Genomic DNA, 18,114 nt, shown 5'->3' with positions numbered 1-18,114 from the left:
CCAACAAACAATCACTTATTTATTATCACCATCAAAATAATGAACATACCCGAAGAAAATATCTTATCCCTTTATATACAACATTATTTTCAAAGTTTCACAAAAATTTACAAAAGAAAAGGAATTTGGAAGGCAACCCTTCTTCCTTGCCTTTCTGTCAAATGCGTTTAACATGGACGTAACATGATTATCATCTTCATCTTCTGCAGCTTGAGAATCACAACAATTATTAGGTGGCAATTTGCATATAACTGGCAGGGGAGGGGACCAAGGGCACATTCATGCAATCCTAAGCCAAGGCTATATTGGACGCAGCAGAGCAGTTGCCCTGAATTCATTACTTATGCTTCCAGGAATCAGGAATTCAAGCACGTGCTATATAGATGAAGCAAATAGAATTCAATGCATGCATGCAACCACCTGACTTTCTCCGCATGGTTAGTAGTTCCCGCCCATTCTGTCCTGCCCGCCTGTCGGCCCATGAATTCTTGAGATCGGGTGGTACTTGACAAGAAATCATCTGATTACCATCAACGACTCAATTTGGAGGCAGTTGGATTTGTCCAGAGTTACCTATATTCAAACACTTGGAAATTTCAGCCCCACAAGAGAGAGAGAGAGAGAGAGAGAGAGAGAGAGAGAGAGAGAGAGAGAGAGAGAGAGAGAGCGCTGAAGGTATCTCAGAATAACCGACTAAATGTTCCTTCTCAGCAGAATTAGAGCCTTCTTCAGAAGTAGTTCCTCCCTGCAAGGAGATATATATACACACACAAGGAAAAAAAAAAGGAGTTAAATGTTTACTTTTCAAGCAGATGACGGCACATCAATGATGACAAAATATAATTGAAACACAAAGAACATAGTTCAAGGAAAATTTAAATTCTACCATCTCAAAATGTATTTGTGCACTACATTAAACCATCCAGACTCTCAAATGTAGCTTTATCGACTTCCTGTAGAACAATTTGATGTTGGCCTCCATCAAAACACCGCATAGATGTTTGGATAAACCCTGCAACATCTTGCTCATAAACAAGACGAATCCCACATTTCTGGATCTCCATGCACAGGCTGTTGGTTTCCGATAAAGCCCACAATGAACTTGATTCATTTAACATCCTCGGAAAGCGCATATGAGATACATAGAATAAACAAAGAAAACGATCAGAATTAAATCTGACAAAGGTGCAACTTTCTTTCCAGTCAAGGAGATATGGTTCCAGTTGAAACTCGTGAGTTCGCAATGTGAATCTATATAAGTAATCAGAAGTTTCTGAATCTGATTCACTGTCGGAAACAGCAGGGTGTCCTTTGACTAAGAAAACAGCAGCAACCCCCATCCACTTCTTATTATCTTTCAAATCTGAAGGTATTGAGATTTCTATGGAATCGCCAGTAACTACATTGCTGAACCACTCTGGAATTTCATTTAGAGCACAAACAGAGCTCATGGAATATGACCTACAATCCAATAACTGCAACATAAAACAGAAAAGGACTATAAGTATTTAAGTGTGCCTGAGATGGTACATGTGTGATTAAATGTGTGTGCTGTGTGGGGGGTGGAGGGGGAAGAGAGAGACTTCAAGGTCTTTTTGAAACAGTTGAGTTGGCATCGATGAATCAACACTTGGTTTCCATTGTTGATGCTCAGATGATATACTGAAAGTAGTGATTCCAAAGCCTGCAGAAGTGTACGTTCTTGAGACACATCTTGGTACTGAAGTACAATATTCTTGATTCTCGGATGAGTTGAGGGAATTGACAGTCGTCATTCCTGAGACAGCTGAAGTACATAATTTGAATTGATTTTGGCAATCCATTAGTGAAATACAATCTTCTGCATTCACATGTCGAACACTTAACGGCAGCTTAGGAAGCGATTGAAGCCTCCTACAATTGCTCAAGTTGAGATATTCAAGCTTGGAGAGTTGAGAGATGCTTTCTGGTAACCGAACAAAATTATTACCACCTAAATTTAATTTTCTTAAGGACAATAACCTGCCAAAATCATTGGGAATTGCTCCATCCATCAGATTGCAATAACTTATGTCTAGCTCTGTCAAACAAATTATACTTGAGAAGGAAGTAGGCAACAACAAACTCGTGGGGACATGGCTCTTTCTGCACCACAAACAATTAAAGAGCGAGTGCCATGATTCTGAAGGTATATCTTTACATCCTCGGAAGGATAGATGTTTTAGATTTATCATACCTACAACGAACGATGATTCTCTTATAGCAGTTCCACTTATATCAAGCTCCTCTAGACATTCCACACAACTCAGATTCTCAGGTATCTCATCAAACTTTGAACAACCAGCTAGAATGAGGCTTTTCAGAGATGTCAAATATTGAATGGTACTCGGAAGAGACAAAAGGTTTTTGCAGTCTCTTAAGTTCAACGATGTAAGACTGGTGAAATGTTGAATCGATGTAGGCAATTCCTCAATAGCAGTCTCATCTAAATAGACCTCCAACAAGAATTTCATATTTCCTTCAATTTCGGGAAACTTCTTGAGTCTTGAACAAGAGGAGAGAGCAAAGGTCTCAAGAGATTCCAAACTTTTGAAAGGTGGAAGACTCTCAACACATTTGCAGTTTCTCATATTCAACAAAATAAGTTTTTCGAGATCTCCAATGGATGGGTGAACCTCAACCAGTCTTGTACAACCTTGAAGCACCAAAATCTCAAGATTTGGAACCCCAGTGAAGTCGGGGGTCTTGATCAAGTACTCGGAGTCACTCATATCAATGAATGTTAGCCTGCTCCAATGCTGGTATCATTTGAAACATAATCACAAAGTTTGAAAGAAAAATAATTGGTAGAAAAATTAGTAAAAAATTCTTTGAAGGCTACTCATCAAAAGTTTTTTTTGGTTTAAAATACAAAATGTTTGATTTTCCCCCATTTGAGTCAGATTCTTTCATTTTTGTGTCTGTTTTAATGAGATTACAGTACCTTCTTGGAAAGATACTAGCAATAGCCCTTGTAATTGTTAACTAGTACTCCTTTTAGAAAGTTTCTTTTTCTCTCTAAAATTCTAAGTACCACAAATTCATTTGACATGTTTGTTCATAAACTTGTAGTTGCAAGATCTATCAAATAAGACCTAAGATGAATATAAAAATGTATACAGAAACTCAGTCAAGACAATGTGCACAGATAAAAAGTGAGTTAAGTTGCAGCATGCATCCATGATACTATATGTTGTGAAAAGCTGCCTTGTACCACATGAAGAGAATACAGATACATTCTCATGATGTGAAGAAGTGAATTATATTGCATTACCATAATGATATGTCTCACAGATACTTCTATTCGCTTTTGTCTTTCAAAAGGATTTTGTGTAGGATGAAAGCTATGATATTTTCACAATTTGAAAAAAGAATTGAGAGAGAGAGAGAGAGAGAGAGAGAGAGAGAGAGAGTAATTATGACACCAGTAATATGTAATTTTGGCAAGAGGATAACTTTTTTTTTTTTGAACATACTAGCATGGATGTTTCAGCACTAGACAGACTGAAAAGCCTTTAAGAACCTTATATGATTATGATAAAGGCAACATGGTTTTCTAAATACATCTTATAGATCAGGGACTAGAATCTAAAAATATCCCCAACTTCAAATATATTCAACAATGTACATACAGAAGACTAACAGTGATCTTACCTTATCCCCTGTCCAAAGTTGTTTAATGCGACTTGAATGCATCTTGAGTTCGACAAGCTTATCTGATTCAAATTCTGATGGCAAACAATTTAAAGGACATTCATGCCATTCCAAAAGTGCTAACTGGTTAGAAAGATATTTAGCTTTTCCAAAAAAGTCCCCGTTCCAAATTTTGAGCAATCTTAGATTTTTCATCTCTGAAAAAGGATCATTAACACTCAAGTTAATATCCTCATTTTTTTGAAAATTCAGGAATACACCTTGGACCACAGTCATTCCCTAATAAATAGGAAGAAGAAAGAATTAATTGTAGCACCCAATATGAGAAATACAAAGACGATGAATTACTTAGTTTTAAGTTTAACAATCCCTAGATCAGTAGTTCTATTGATTTCTTACCGTATTATTTACAAGCACAGGGTTGATATCATTGGGAAGCCACAACCTGCTACGTTTGCCTGCCTCAGAATGTTCTTGACGAACAATTTCCCAACCCAATTTTTGTATCAAATCATGCATCCACAATTTTCTTCCGAATGGAGTTAGAAGACATTTATCCATGAGAACTTTAATATGAATGACTGGACAGTGGCCATAACAACTCTCTAGTATTCTTGTTACGCGATATTTGTCCTCTCCTTTGAAGAAAAATGCAATGTCCAAAAATATTTTCTTTTCTATTTCCTGTAATCCATCAAAACTTACTTTAAGAACATCAAAAGTTATTTCGTCAGGCCTTTCTTTTAGTCTAAATAATGCACCTGGCCATTCTTCTAGGCTTCTTTGAAAGAGGGATGTACCTAGATTTTCAATGGCTAATGGGAGGCCATTAGCATATTTTACAAAACTCTTAGATAGCTCGAGAAATTCTCCTCCAACCTGGTCACTCCGGAAGGATTTCCAATTAAAGAGCTGAAGAGCTTCATTGTTAGTCAATGGCTTAACCTGATATATTTTGTCCACTCCATGTTCTATTAGCACACGTTTATCCCTTGAGGTTATGATGATTCTACTCCCTGGACCGAACCAATTATGGCCAGACAATGCCCTCAATTGTTCTAACCGATCCACATCATCAAGAATGATAAGAACCTTTTTAGTACATAATCTTCGCCTAATTATACTGATTCCTGTATAAGTGTTGTGTATGCTTACACTACTTTCCAGCAAGATATCAGAAAGAAGTTTCTTCTGTAAATGAACTACACCTTGTTTTTCAGTTATCTCTCTAACATTCGAAAGAAAGCTGTATGCTTCAAACTGAGTACGTATCCTTTCAGAAACTACATGAGCAATAGTTGTCTTACCCATTCCCCCCATCCCCCAAATGCCTATCGTGCGTACTTTATTCAACCCTATCTCTAAGTACGAAAGCATTTCTTTTACACGAGAATCCACCCCAACTAAATCTGTAAATGCACTTGGCATTGTTTGATATAATTCAGTGGAAATATTGCGGACAACAGTTTGAATGAGTTCTGATTCATATCTGCAAAAGGTTGCAACTAATAATAATAAATAACCATCTCATGGGTCAGTCAGTCAGCACCAGAAATGCAAGAACCAAATATAATTGAACATAATTTCTAAAACTTTAGTTCATTACTTCTTCTAATTATTAAAATCTAGTAGCCTACCATATAGAATATGTGCTTTTGTCATAAAGAAGAATTAAAAAGACTTGGAAGAATGGTAAGTTTTGCGTACCCATTATGCAAATGGTATCTAGACAGACCGGCTACTTGAGAAAGTGCAGCTCTCCACCTTTTCACCTTTTCTAAATTACCTTTAAAGCCTTGTTCATGCTTAGAAAAGGCTATCTCGAAACTCCCTGTTTGATTTCCCACCTCAGATGGATGGACGTGATAGAAAATTGGGATTAGTGTCTGTCCCATCAGTTCCTTGCATTCAACAGCCTTTGCAAGCTCTTCCAAACACCATGTCGAATCGGCGTAATTACTCGAAATAACGGCGACCACATACCTTGATTCTTCAATTGCATTGAAGAGCTCCGAGATGGATTTTCCTTTTTTGAGCTTTTCATCATCCCTGAATGTGATAATTCCTTTTCGATTCAGAGCAGCATAGAGATGGTCTGTAAAACCTGTGCGGGTGTCCGTGCCTCTGAAACTGAGGAAGACGTCGTACGTCCATATAGGCGTCGGAGAAGAAGAAGAAGACGAAGAAGAACTATCTGCTTGGAGCATCATTGTAGGAGTGTTTGGTGGTTACTGCTCTATTTTTGGCCAAAATCTGATAATGGGGTTTAGCAACACATTGCATTAATAATTTCTCCTTTTAAGCCTTGAGTCACCGAAATGCCATAGCAGTTTCCAAAATTATTTAAAAGACAAAACAAATGCACAGGCCAAACACTTTCATCGTCAACGACTCACAATTTTTAAAAAGTTGTTTTCACTTCGGCCAACCGACCAAGTTGTGCGTAGTGCGTACCGCGAAAGGAGAGCGCGGTGCCAGAGACAAGGTTTTTAAAATATCATTTCAACAAACAGTTGGTCGGCAAAGTCTATTTGTTTGTTGCTCAAGGTTGCTTGGCAACTTGGTGAGCATCCACGATAAACTCCCTAAATCACATTCTTAGATAAATTTTAGGGAGGAATTGTAAAAATGTAACTCCAACCACGTTCTTTATTCACCTCATAAAATAGGGAGTCCTCTAGGAGCTCCTAAATCTGATGAAAGAAAAAGGACTCCTAGTAACTCTCTATAATTTAATGCTTCTTTATTTAGTGAGTATTTCAAACCTTTATTTAATGATAATTATTTTTTATTTTATTTTTTAATAGAGATGGACCAATCAAAAAAGAGTTATAGCATTTATGACTCTCCAAATTATGGAGTATGGTTGGAGTTGAAATTTTTTAAAGAACTCATAAAATAGTTTTCTTATATTTTTAGCTAAATTTTAGCTAAGAAATAGAGAGCATCATTGTGGATGCTCTTAGTCTAAGAGCATGTCCACCCCAAAAGGCTAAGGCTAAGGGAAGGGCTACTACTATTCCAGTGAATAGTGGCAGCCTTGTAATTTGTAGTTCCACCCCAAAAGGCTAAGGCCAAGGCAATTACTATTCATTGTACTTTATTTCTTATTTTTTTTTATACTTTAAACCATTAATTTTTTATAAGCTTTTCTAATTAAATTTTCGGATAAGATTTTTGGTTGCCACGTGTCCATCATTTTTCAGAAAAGACTTGTCCCATGTCATATAAGATTTTCAGATATTTATAAATAAAAAATTATAATCTCATATTTCATATAAGATTTTCACCCTCTAAAATTGTGCCACGTCCCATGTAAGATAAGATTTTTAGATATTTAAAAAAAAAATTATAATCTCAAATTTCAGATAAGATTTTCACCCTCTAAAATTGTGCCACGTGTCATCTCTATATTATGAATCCCTCTATAAAACTATAGCATCAACTCATACCTCTTACACCATCTCTTATCTATTCATTCATTTCTCAGATTTTACAAAACACATTCTAGTCTCATTGTCAAACTTGAGGAGGGTGTTCGAGAGGCAACAACAAGAAGAGGAAGAAATTCGGCGCAGACGTGCTGATGAAGATTGAGAGGCCGATGAAGAAGAGGAAGAAATGCTTGTAGCAGCGGTGTGTATGCTTAATCAATCAAGGCAACACCGCCGCCATCGCACCCCGAATGTGGACAGACGTAGGGAGTCTCGGGATAAGAATCTCTTGGAAAATTACTTTATCTCAAATTCGTTATATCATGTTTCTAAGTTTCGAGAGAGATATAGAATGCAGCCACATTTGTTCCAAAAAATCATGCATGATATTTGTAATTACGACACATACTTCATTCAGAATTATGATGATGTTGGAGTTTTGGGTCTTCTCCCGGAGCAAAAACTTACAGCTGCGTTGCGGATGCTTGCTTATGAGGCATCTGCAGAGCAGGGGGATGAGATTGCAAGGATGAGAAAATCAACTATCCTAGAGTGCTTAGTGAGATTCTGTGATGCAGTAGAAAATTTGTACACGAGGGAGTACCTTCGCAAACCTACGCCGAAGGACCTGCAAAGGCTTCTACAAAAAGCTGATATATCGAGGTTTCCCAGGAATGATTGGAAGCATCGATTGCATGCACTGGCCGTGGAAGAATTGTCCTACTGCTTGGCAAGGAGACTATAGGAATCAGAAGGGCCAAAAAAGTATAAATTTGGAGGCCGTAGCTTCATTCGATTGTTGGGTTTGGCATGCCTTCTTCGGGGTTGCCAGATCTCAGAATGACCTCAATGTCCTTAGTCAATCTCTGGTGTTCGACAAAGTATTGCGAGGTCATTCCCCCAGATCACGTACCAAATCAACAATACCGTATACTCTGGTGCGTACTACCTTGCCGACAAAATTTATCATAGGTGGACGACATTCGTGAAAACAATTTGCATTATCAACTTCTCATTCCTTTTAAGCCCCGAAACAAAACAAATGCATAGAAGATGCCAATCACTTTCGTCGTCAACGAGACTCATTTCAGCTTGAACAAAGGTTTTTTTTTGTTTTGTTTGAAATTATCCTTTCAACAAACAGTTGGTGGGCATAGTCTTTTTGTTTGTTTTCAAGGTTTGGCAACTTGGCTTAGTCTAATAACTCGCCAAACTTGGCATACAGAATTATCGGTTGATGCTGGGAAATTTTTTTAATGAAATTATTTCTGAGCATGCATTTAATCTGATGACAAAGATCAAAGTATTACCTCAACTGTTTGAGGCAGATAGTTCTTCCACCCAAAATCAAAATATGAAATCATATTTGAACATTGTCTAAGGCTACAAGGCACTCTTGTTTGTTGTTGTTTCACTTGGATCATGACTTGCATCATGAGGCCACTCACCCCCTAGACATCAATTAATGGGATGCAAGTGAAGCAAATAACAAACAAGACTGGACGAATACCAAAACTAACACATGGCGTGGAGATGAAGATGGAGGCCAGAAGCTTGACAATCAACATGCAGACACAGGATACAAATCCAAACAAAGCTTAAAAGCCAACGGCTACTTGAGACCACCATGACCTTCACAATTCATTAAAAACCAGAGTATTTAAAACTAAAGCAAATGCAATGCAACAGTTTTTGGTTTTAAAAGAATAGGGAATTTCTCCTTTGGAATCCATGTATTAATTATTGTGAGATATTGAGAGACAATTCGAAGGTTTTTTCTTCTTCTTTGGTGTCAATATATTGAGAGATGCAAAAAGCAAAGCAAAATCATATTGATCTTGTAATCAGTGGCGGATCCAGGATTCTCGAGCCAAGGGGTCACTGCGTAAAAACTTCGAAATTTTTTTTAGAAGAAAATAACACTAGAAAAACAGAAAAATAGTTTCCATCCAAATTTCAATTGTACACGATGAGTTCTTTATTAAAAACTTTGCATTAAAGTTTCGTAAATCATTTATTTTTTAATAATTTTAGGCACTTTTGTTTATGTCGAACTCTCTGTCAATGGCTTTCTTCCAGTGACTATTTTGCTCCTCTGGTTTGCAACACAAATTCCTTTTGATCTGCTCTACCTTGTCTTTCCTTTTCTTTCTCTCTCTATCCAAAATTAAAACTCACACACCTGTTACCATTGCGGTAACCCATCAACCAACCTCTCTCTCTGTCTTTGAGGACTTTTATCGAGCACGTTCAGTGCATCCAAGGGGTCAACAAGCTGCTGGCCAAGAGGTCTGCAACTGTTCTCCTGCGACCTCCACAGCAAACGCCGGCATGCCAAGGGGTCAATTGACCCCTCTTGTCCCTTGTTGCATCCGCCCCTGCTTGTAATGAAAACAGAATAAGCAAGGGCTTAATACACAAGTACGTTTCACATTTTTTCTTGGAGTAACACTACCGGCCACCCAACCTCGTCTGACTGGCCGGATCCTCTGTTTCCTCTGCTGTTCCTGCTTCGAAACTTCACGCCAGAAAGGCAAGTCCAGTCCTACACCTTATCCAGACGTTACACCAAAATGGTAATCGAACACCACCTTCATAAGCTGGAATTAATTTCTCCCTGCAATCATATTCAAATGTAATATGCATGGTCAAATCAACTATGGGGAAGATTTATTACGATGCAACATACATACTTCTCAGACAAATAAATTTTACCATCTCCAAACGTTACCCACTATGCTAAACCATCCAGTTTTAAAGCCATCTTCATCAAATTCTTCAATTATCTTGTAGTCATCATAAGGGACAATTTGATGTGGCTGGGGTCCAGTAGTAACACACTGTAGAAATGTTTGGATAAACCCTGCAGCATCTTGCTCATACACTAGACGAACCCCACATTTCTTGACTTCCATGCACGGGTTGTTGGTTTCAAATAGAGCACCCATTACACTTGAATCACTTAACACATTTGGAAAGAAACGACGAGGTAAATAGAAAACCCAAAGAAAATCATCAGTTCCAAATTTGCGATGTAGCTTGCCATGAAGGATAAATGGTTTAGATTGAAAAAATTTATGAACTGGCAATTTGCATTGATAAAAGTAAGAAGTTCCTGAATCCGATCCAATGCAAGAGACAGCAGGATGTCCCTTGACTGAGAAAACAGCACATAGAGCAACCCCCATCAACTTTCTATAATCACTCAAATCTGGAGATGGAGGGATTGCAATAGAACACTCTGTAACCATATGGCTGAACCACTCTGGAATTTCAGTTTGATAACTAACTGCCTGTAAGGGAGTAAATCTATAGTTCAATTCCTGTAACATAAAACAGAAAAGGATTATAAGTAGTCATGAAAAACGGATGCCCTGTGTTTGCTTATAAGTTTTATGTGTTTCCATATGTGTGTATGTGTGTGTGAATGTGAGAGAGAGAGAGAGAGAGAGAGAGACTTCAAGCTGTCTTTGAAGCAATTGAATTTGCAAATCGTCAACTGGTCTCCATTCTTGTTTCTCAGAATTGAAATCTTGAAACTTGGATGAAATGCGGTAATTCTTTCCCAAGAGAGGTAAAGCAAATATTTTGACTTGATTTGGGAAGTCTATCAGTGAAGCACAATCTTCCATATTCACACGTTGAAGACTTAATGGAAGCTTCTTAGGCAGCAATTGAAGCCTGCTACACTTGCTCACATTGATAAATTCAAGCTTGGAGAGTTGAGATATGGTTTCAGGTAAGCCAACAAAATTATTCTGCCTTAAATCTAATGTTTTTAAGGAGAACAAGGAACCAAGATCATTAGGAATTTCTCCATCCATCAGATTACAATCACTTAAGTTTAGGTTTGTCAAAGAACTTAAACCTGAAAGTGAAGTAGGCAACAATAAACTACCAGGAACATGACCGTTTCTACCCCGCCACCAATAATTAAAGAACGAATGCCATGATCTTGAAGGCCGATTTTTACAACCTCGAAAAGATAGAGACTTTAGATTCTTCAAACCTACAATGAACGACGATTCTCTTATAGCAGTTCCACTTATATCAAGCTCCTCTAGACATTCCACACAATTCAGATTCTCATGTATGTCATTAAGTTCTGAGCAACCAGTCAGAATGAGAGTTTTCAGAGATGTCAAATGTTGAATGGTACTCGGAAGATGAAAAAGGTTTTTGCAGTCTCCTAGATTCAACAATTTAAGACTGGTCAAATGTTCAATTGATGGAGGTAATTCTTCTATGGCTGTCCCATCTAGATGAAGCTCCAACAGGCTTTGCATATTCCCTTCTATCTCAGGAAACTTCTTGAGTCTTGAACAGGCGGAGAGATTTAAACTCTCAAGAGATTCCATACTAACGAAAGATGGAAGAATCTTTACAGATTTGCAGTTTCTCATATTCAGCAAGATAAGCTGTTTGAGAATTCCCATGGACGGGTGAACATCAACCAATCTTGAACAGCCTTGAAGCACCAACATCTCAATATTTGGAGCCTTAGTGAAGTTTGGGGTTTTGATCAAGTATTGGGAATCACTCAGATCGATGCACTTTAGCATGCTCCAGCTCTGATAATATTTGAAAAATAATCATATGAATTAGAACAAACATTTGGTTGATACATAAATAATATAAACATGCATAAGAATATAATCTTACTTCATTTCCATTCCACAGTTGTTTGACACGGCTCAAATGCATTTTGAGTTCAACAAGCTTATCTGATTGAAAGTTTGACGGCAAATAATTTAAAGGACATGCATGCCATTCCAAAAGTTGTAACTCATTAGAAAGATATTCAACGGATCCAGGAGAGGCCACATTACAAATTCTGAGCAATCTTAGGTTGGACATCTTTGAGAAGGAATCAGCATTCAAGTGAATCTCCTCTTGTTTCGGCAAGTTGAGGAATATACCTTCAATTATATCTGTTCCCTAAAAAAAAAGGAACAAGAAATAAGTTATACGCAGGACATTAATCATTAGTTTTAACAACTGTACTTGTATTAGTTTCTAACCTTATTTTTTGCAAGTACGGGGATGATATCCTTGGGAAGCCACAACCTGCTACGTTTTCCTGGATCTCCACGGCATTCTTGACGAACAATTTCCCAACCCAATTCTTGTATCAAATCATGCATGCACAATTTTTTTCCAAATAGAGTTACTAGAGATTTATCTATGAGAACTTTTATATCAATGTCTGGACTGTATCCACAACCACTTTCTAGTATTTTTGCTACACAATCTTTGTCCTCCCCTTTAAAGAAACATGCAATGTCCAGAAATACCTTTTTCTCTGTTACTTGTAATGCGTCAAAGCTTACTTTAAGCACATCAATAATTCCTTTCTCGGGATTTTCTTTTAGTCTATCCAATGCACTTGACCATTCTTTAACGCTTTTACCGAAAAGGAATGAACCCGTAACTGTCAGAGCCAATGGAAGGCCACTGGCGTATTCAACGACATTCTTAGACAGCTTGTGATAACCTTTTCCAACTTGTTCTTTCTTAAAGGCTTTCCGACTAAAGAGTTTAAGAGCTTCAGAATCATTTAATTCCTTAACCTTATACATTTTATTCACTCCAAATGTGCTCAACAAATGTTCATCTCTTGATGTTATGATAATTCTACTCCCCGAACCAAACCAACTATGATGACATAATGCTTCCAGTTGTTCCAGCGTATCGACATCATCAAGAATGATAAGAACCGTTATAGCATGTAGTCTCTGCCTTATTAAACTGATCCCCTTATAAATATTATGTACATTTACATTACTTTCCAGCAAGATATCTGACAGAAGTTGCTTTTGCAAATCAACTAGGCCTTGTTTTTCAGTTACCTCTCTAACATTGGCAAGAAAGCTGCAAGCTTCGAATTGAGCACATATCCTCTCGTAAACAACTCTGGCAACAGTTGTCTTACCTATTCCCCCAATGCCCAAAATCCCTATGGCACAAACTTTATGCAGCCCCATGTCTAAGCAAGAAAGCATTTCTTTCACACGAGAATCCATCCCAACTAAATCTGTGGATACACTTGAGATTGTTTGATTTAATTCAGTGAAAATCTTTCCTACGATATCTTGAATAACTTTTGATTCATAACTGCAAAATAATAACCATCTCATGGTAAGTCAGGCAGCACCAATGAGGTTCCAAAGACAGAATTGTATGAGTTAACTCAGCCGAACCATTGTTCCCAAAATACTTAAAAACCAGAACCGTGCCTTTTTCTTTGTTAGTTTTTTTATGGTAGTACTAGTGGCAACAGGTCAAATGTTTCACTTACCAGTTCCATGGTCATAGTTACTCTCTGGATTATAATTGTCTATAAAAAATAAAGAAATGACTAAAAACACAAGAAAAGAAGAAAGCTTCAGGTCTTACCCATCGTGTAAATGCCATCCAGAGAGATTGGAAACTTGATTAAGTGCATCTCTCCATCTTTGCACATTCCGTTCATTGTCTTTAAAGGCTTCTTCATGCTTAGGGAAGGCTTCCCCAAAATCTGCTTTCTGTTTTCGTACCTCGGATGGATCCACATGATAGAAAACTGGGAGTATTGTTTGTCCCATCATGTTCATGCATTCAACAGCCTTTACAAGCTCATCCAAGCACCATGTAGAATTGACATAGTTTCGTGAAAGAATGACAATTACATATCTTGATGCTTCGATTGCTTTCGAGAGTTTTGGAGCTATGGGCTTTCCCCTCTCAAGTTCTTCATCATCTCTAAATGTGAATATTCCTTTCTGTATCAGAGAAGTATACAGAAAGTCTGTGAAATTTGTGCGGGTGTCTTCTCCTCTGAAACTGAGGAACACATCGTATGTCCATCGAGGGGTCGGAGGAGAAGAAGAGGAAGAGGAAGAGGAAGAAGGAATATCTATTTGGGTGATCATTGAGGAAGTGAAGGGTTAGTGCGTGGTCTGTTTATGGTGAAGAAGATAACAGAGTTATGGTGTGTAAGCAAAATGTGATAAGAATGTGATGCAGGAGATAAAAGTACCACCTCAATTATTGGAGGCAGATGATTCATCTACCCAAAATCAAAATATAAAATCACATTTGAAGTGCGAGTGGTTCAATAGAATTCTGGTATTTGGTGAAGAAGTCAACGGTTGAGGAGGAAGTGTAAGTGGCGCAGTGAGGTAAGGGCTTGTCATCTAAAGTCTAAACCTTGCTGGAGGCACCTTCCAGGGAAAAGCTTGACCGACGTGAATTGATCCCTCCAAATGCTCTCTAACTAAGACTTTGACTCTTGTGTCGGCACAACTTACAACTGGACATGTGCTTTTGATCCACAGGAAATTAAAAACAATATAAAATAAAAACTAGTAGTTCTTTTTTCTGCTCTGGATGTTGCTCTGTTCCAGTATGTAAGAGAAAGATCAAAGTATTCTTCCACCCAAAACCAAAATATCAAATCACATTTGAACATTGACTAAGGCTACAAGGCGCTCTTGTTTGTTATTGCTTCACTTGGATCATGATTCATGAGGTCACTCCTCACACACCAATTAATGGGATTGATGATGGAAGTGAAGCCAATAACAAAGCAGAGTGGATGAAGACCAAAACCAACACATGGTGAGATGAAGACCAAAACCAACACATGGTGCGGAGACGGAGACAGAGTCCAGAATCTTGAAAGCCAAACATTCAGAGAATCAAAATCAAAACAAAGCTTAAAAGTTAAAGGGCTACTTCAGACTGAACAATGTGTCCAGTACTAATTATTGTGAGATATTGAGAGATACAATTCGCATAGTCTACTTGAAGTTTTGTTTTTTCTTCTTTGGTGTCAAAATATTGAGAGACGCAAAAAGCAAAGCAAAATCATATTGATCTTGTAATGAAAACAGAATAAGCAAGGGCTTAATACACAAGTACGTTTCACATTTTTTCTCGGAGTAACACTACCGGCCACCCAACCTCGTCTGACTGGTCGGATCCTCTGTTTCCTCTGCTGTTCCTGCTTCGAATTTGTTCTTTTTCTTCCTTTTCAAAGTTACTAGATTTAATTGTAATTGACAAAAAGTTACTAGGTTTAATTTGTGTTGCACACAATGTATATTTATTCTCCATTTGGCTTAACAAACTTAGTAATGGTGCTCTTTGCATATTTTCAGGATTGATACTCAATCAAATACAAGGCGATTTCAATCCCTCTTTCGTGTATGAGCCCTCATAAAGATGACATTTATATGCTTTTGTTGAAGAACTTTACGAAATATTCATTGTAACGACCCAGTCCTAAATAAATGTTTAATTATTAATTAAACATGATAAAAGACCATTTTGCCCCTAGAATATTTTATTAGGTTTAAAGTTGACTTTTTGACCGGGAAGAAATTTGAGAATTTTGACTGTACCGTTGCGTAGAGCACGGCGAGATGAGTTTATAGACACGTGGTGGGCTTGAATCGGAGTTGTAACGAGAGAGATATGATCAAAATACCTTCAGTGGCAAAATTGTAAATATTGCAAAAAGGGTTTGATAAATCTGATTTCTCTCTCTCTCTCTCTCTCTCTCTCTCTCTCTCACACACACAAGCAGAACACCCCCCCTTTCCCTTTCTGCACAGCCGGTGGCTTCTCAAAGCCACCATCGTCCACCACCGGCCTCGAGACTGGTCATGTTCGAATTGTCGTTTCTCCCCCATGCTTTCCCGACCCGCCCCGTCCCTAGAACCGCCGGATTCCTTCGGAAAAAGCTCGGAATCGCTTCAGATTTGACAGAAACTTCGCCAGCTTAGTTCGTCGTCGTCTGGCCACCATTTTCGACGATCCAGGTATGGATCTTGAACCTCTCGAGCTGTTCTTGCTGTTGTTGTGTTAGATTTGAGAGATTTTTGCATTTTGAAGATTTTTGCATTATGAAGGTCGATTAAGCGATGGAAGTTTGGCCAGTTTTCGGCCTCCCATTCCGGCCACTTTCGGTCACTTTTTGGGATAGATCCAAGAACAAAAGTGGTTCCAAATAGGGTGTTTTGCCTAGGGTAGGAAGCTGGGTTTCTAGTTTTGAAGATTTCCTATTGCCGGAGTTTGATCAAGCCACCCACGATCTGCCAGCGTGTGTGGGTGCGTGTGGGCCACTTGTTGGCCCATCTTTGAGTCCTAAAATTATCCTTATGTAGTTCTGAGCACGACAGTATGCTCGGATATGAATTCGGATATCGCATATTGTGCGTTATCCGAGTTCGATAGGTTTAAACCGTTGGATAGTCTTTGCTTCCGATTTAACAACTTAAAGTTTGGATTTTACAATAACCGTCTGATCGTGTGATCGTGAGGGATCCGACTGTCCAATATGGACCAAACTATCACCACAGATATGGCCGGTGGCTCCAGTATCAATCAGCCACTCATTGTCATTCGAAACCATGTTGGTTTCTGACACCACTGCAGCCAAGTTTTCTTCAATCACATTGGCCTGATTGTTCCTTGGCCTGTTATTGTTTGGATTTGCAGGATTGGCAGGATTCTGATCCCTTCTATGCCTGCAGTCTTGGGCCTTATGGCCTGCTTTCCCACAAACCCAACAAGCTCCTTTAATCTTTTTGATCTTTTCCTTTTGCTCCAGGAACAAAGTTCTTCTTGTTATTTTTGGGATTGAATTTTGGTTTTGCTGAGGTTCCTTCAACTATGTTTGCCTTGGCTTTCATGTTTGAAACCACATTCTTGTTCTCACTTATTCAGTTATCCTCCTTAATCCGAAGCCTAATAATGAGATCCTCCATACTCATCTCCTTTCTCTTGTGCTTGAGATAACTCTTGAATTCTTTCCAATTTTGTGGAAGTTTTTCAATTAAGAATGCCACTTGGAAAGATTCATTGATCTTCATGCCTTCAGCAAGAATCTCATGGATAATTTTCTGGAGGTCTTCAACTTGTTTGACAACAGGTTTGGAATCTACCATCTTGAAATCCAGAAATCTGCCTACAACAAATTTCTTGGATCCTACATCTTTAGTTTTATATTTTTTTCTCAAGAGATTCCCAAACTTCTCTGGCCGGCTTGAATGCTACATAAACATCATATAGTGCGTCATCGAGTCAATTCAAGATATAGTTCCTGCACATAAAATCAAATTGTGTCCATGCATCAATTGCAGCGACAGTCTCTCTGGTTGCAGGATTCTCATTCGACACAGGGGCATCCTATCTAAGACTGTGGGCTAAATTTAATGTTGTTAGATAGAACAACATCTTCTGTTGCCAACGTTTGAAGTCAGTGCCTTTCAATTTCTCAGGCTTTTCGGCATGAGAGGTCTTACTTCCTGATTGTTCCATTTTACTGTCTAAAGATTGTTGTAGAACAATCAGTATAAAACCAAAATAACGTAAAAATAAAAAAAAATATATTTTATATAAATATAATTGAATCAATACAACAGTAATATAAATTGTAGAATACTGACTTGAATTGTAGATAGAGTCCTGTAGAGTTGCAGTGTCCTTTAGACAGTATTTCTCCTCTACCCTTGTGCTTGTATTTCGATAGGAGTCTGTCCACCAAGATTAAACTATCTTAAATCAAAGCCTAAGCATAGTGGCTTTGATTTCTGGAGAACAGTGGTATGAATTCTCTGAGGAAGTGTTAAAAATGTGAGAATGATAATGTTGTTCAAAAAGTATTTAACTGGTTTGAACGTATTGTCAATATATAGAGGTCTGACACCTCTTCATCCAACAGTTATGTTTTATTCGAATTTCATATTTTGGTTTTATCTCAAGAAAAAAAAAATGAATTTTTAATTAATAAAAATAAATTATTAATTAAATCAACAGAGCCAAAGAGCATTTAGTTCATCAAACGATATGTTATTTTATATTTTGAGGAATACCTTCTATGTCGGTTATCATTTTTTTTATTCTTTCGAATATTTAATTTCTGTCATTTACAATTTACATAAGCTATCCAAATATTGAAATTTTCAATTTCTATCATTTACAAAATTCGACATACAAAAATCCAAACACTGAAATCTTCAAT

At 37.8% G+C, this 18,114-nt stretch overlaps 2 protein-coding genes across 3 annotated transcripts; both read right to left on the bottom strand.

Annotated features, from left to right (window-relative positions):
• Positions 1-3: 3 nt before the first annotated feature.
• On the bottom strand, positions 4-5,919 carry LOC117638251 (TMV resistance protein N-like). The gene is made up of 6 exons (XM_034373386.1): positions 5,380-5,919; positions 4,072-5,161; positions 3,673-3,951; positions 1,584-2,777; positions 887-1,475; positions 4-745 (listed from the first exon to the last, which is right to left on the bottom strand). The coding sequence occupies exons 1-5, from the start codon at positions 5,880-5,882 to the stop codon at positions 909-911; spliced, it is 3,633 nt and encodes a 1,210-aa protein (XP_034229277.1). The 5' UTR covers positions 5,883-5,919; the 3' UTR covers positions 4-745; positions 887-908.
• A 3,265-nt stretch (positions 5,920-9,184) lies between these two features.
• Positions 9,185-14,537, bottom strand: LOC117636397 (disease resistance protein RUN1-like). 2 transcript variants are annotated; one of them, XM_034370874.1, is made up of 6 exons: positions 13,503-14,534; positions 12,128-13,220; positions 11,769-12,044; positions 10,565-11,677; positions 9,822-10,429; positions 9,185-9,723 (listed from the first exon to the last, which is right to left on the bottom strand). In XM_034370874.1, exons 1-6 carry the CDS (start codon positions 14,015-14,017, stop codon positions 9,627-9,629), a joined length of 3,702 nt encoding a protein of 1,233 aa, XP_034226765.1. In that variant the 5' UTR covers positions 14,018-14,534; the 3' UTR covers positions 9,185-9,626. The 2 variants fall into 2 exon arrangements, with proteins under 2 accessions (XP_034226765.1, XP_034226766.1); XM_034370875.1 differs by having other exon boundaries at positions 9,608-9,723; positions 9,838-10,429; positions 13,503-14,537.
• Between the last annotated feature and the right edge of the window lie 3,577 nt (positions 14,538-18,114).

The sequence above is a fragment of the Prunus dulcis genome, chromosome 8, assembly GCF_902201215.1.
Source record: "Prunus dulcis chromosome 8, ALMONDv2, whole genome shotgun sequence".
Classification (NCBI taxonomy): domain Eukaryota; kingdom Viridiplantae; phylum Streptophyta; class Magnoliopsida; order Rosales; family Rosaceae; genus Prunus; species Prunus dulcis.
Note: the sequence above shows the minus strand (reverse complement) of the source record. Positions and strands in the feature narration are given on the sequence as shown.

Coding starts and splice junctions, on each gene's coding strand:
- LOC117638251 (XM_034373386.1), bottom strand. CDS start 5,882: ATGATGCTCCAAGCAGATAGTTCTTCTTCGTCTTCTTCTTCTTCTCCG. Junction 3,952..4,071: donor CTGTGCTTGTAAATAATACG/GTAAGAAATCAA, acceptor CCTATTTATTAG/GGAATGACTGTGGTCCAAGG. Junction 2,778..3,672: donor AACTTTGGACAGGGGATAAG/GTAAGATCACTG, acceptor AAATGATACCAG/CATTGGAGCAGGCTAACATT.
- LOC117636397 (XM_034370874.1), bottom strand. CDS start 14,017: ATGATCACCCAAATAGATATTCCTTCTTCCTCTTCCTCTTCCTCTTCT. Junction 13,221..13,502: donor GGATGGCATTTACACGATGG/GTAAGACCTGAA, acceptor ATTATTTTGCAG/TTATGAATCAAAAGTTATTC. Junction 10,430..10,564: donor TGCTTCAAAGACAGCTTGAA/GTCTCTCTCTCT, acceptor TTTATGTTACAG/GAATTGAACTATAGATTTAC.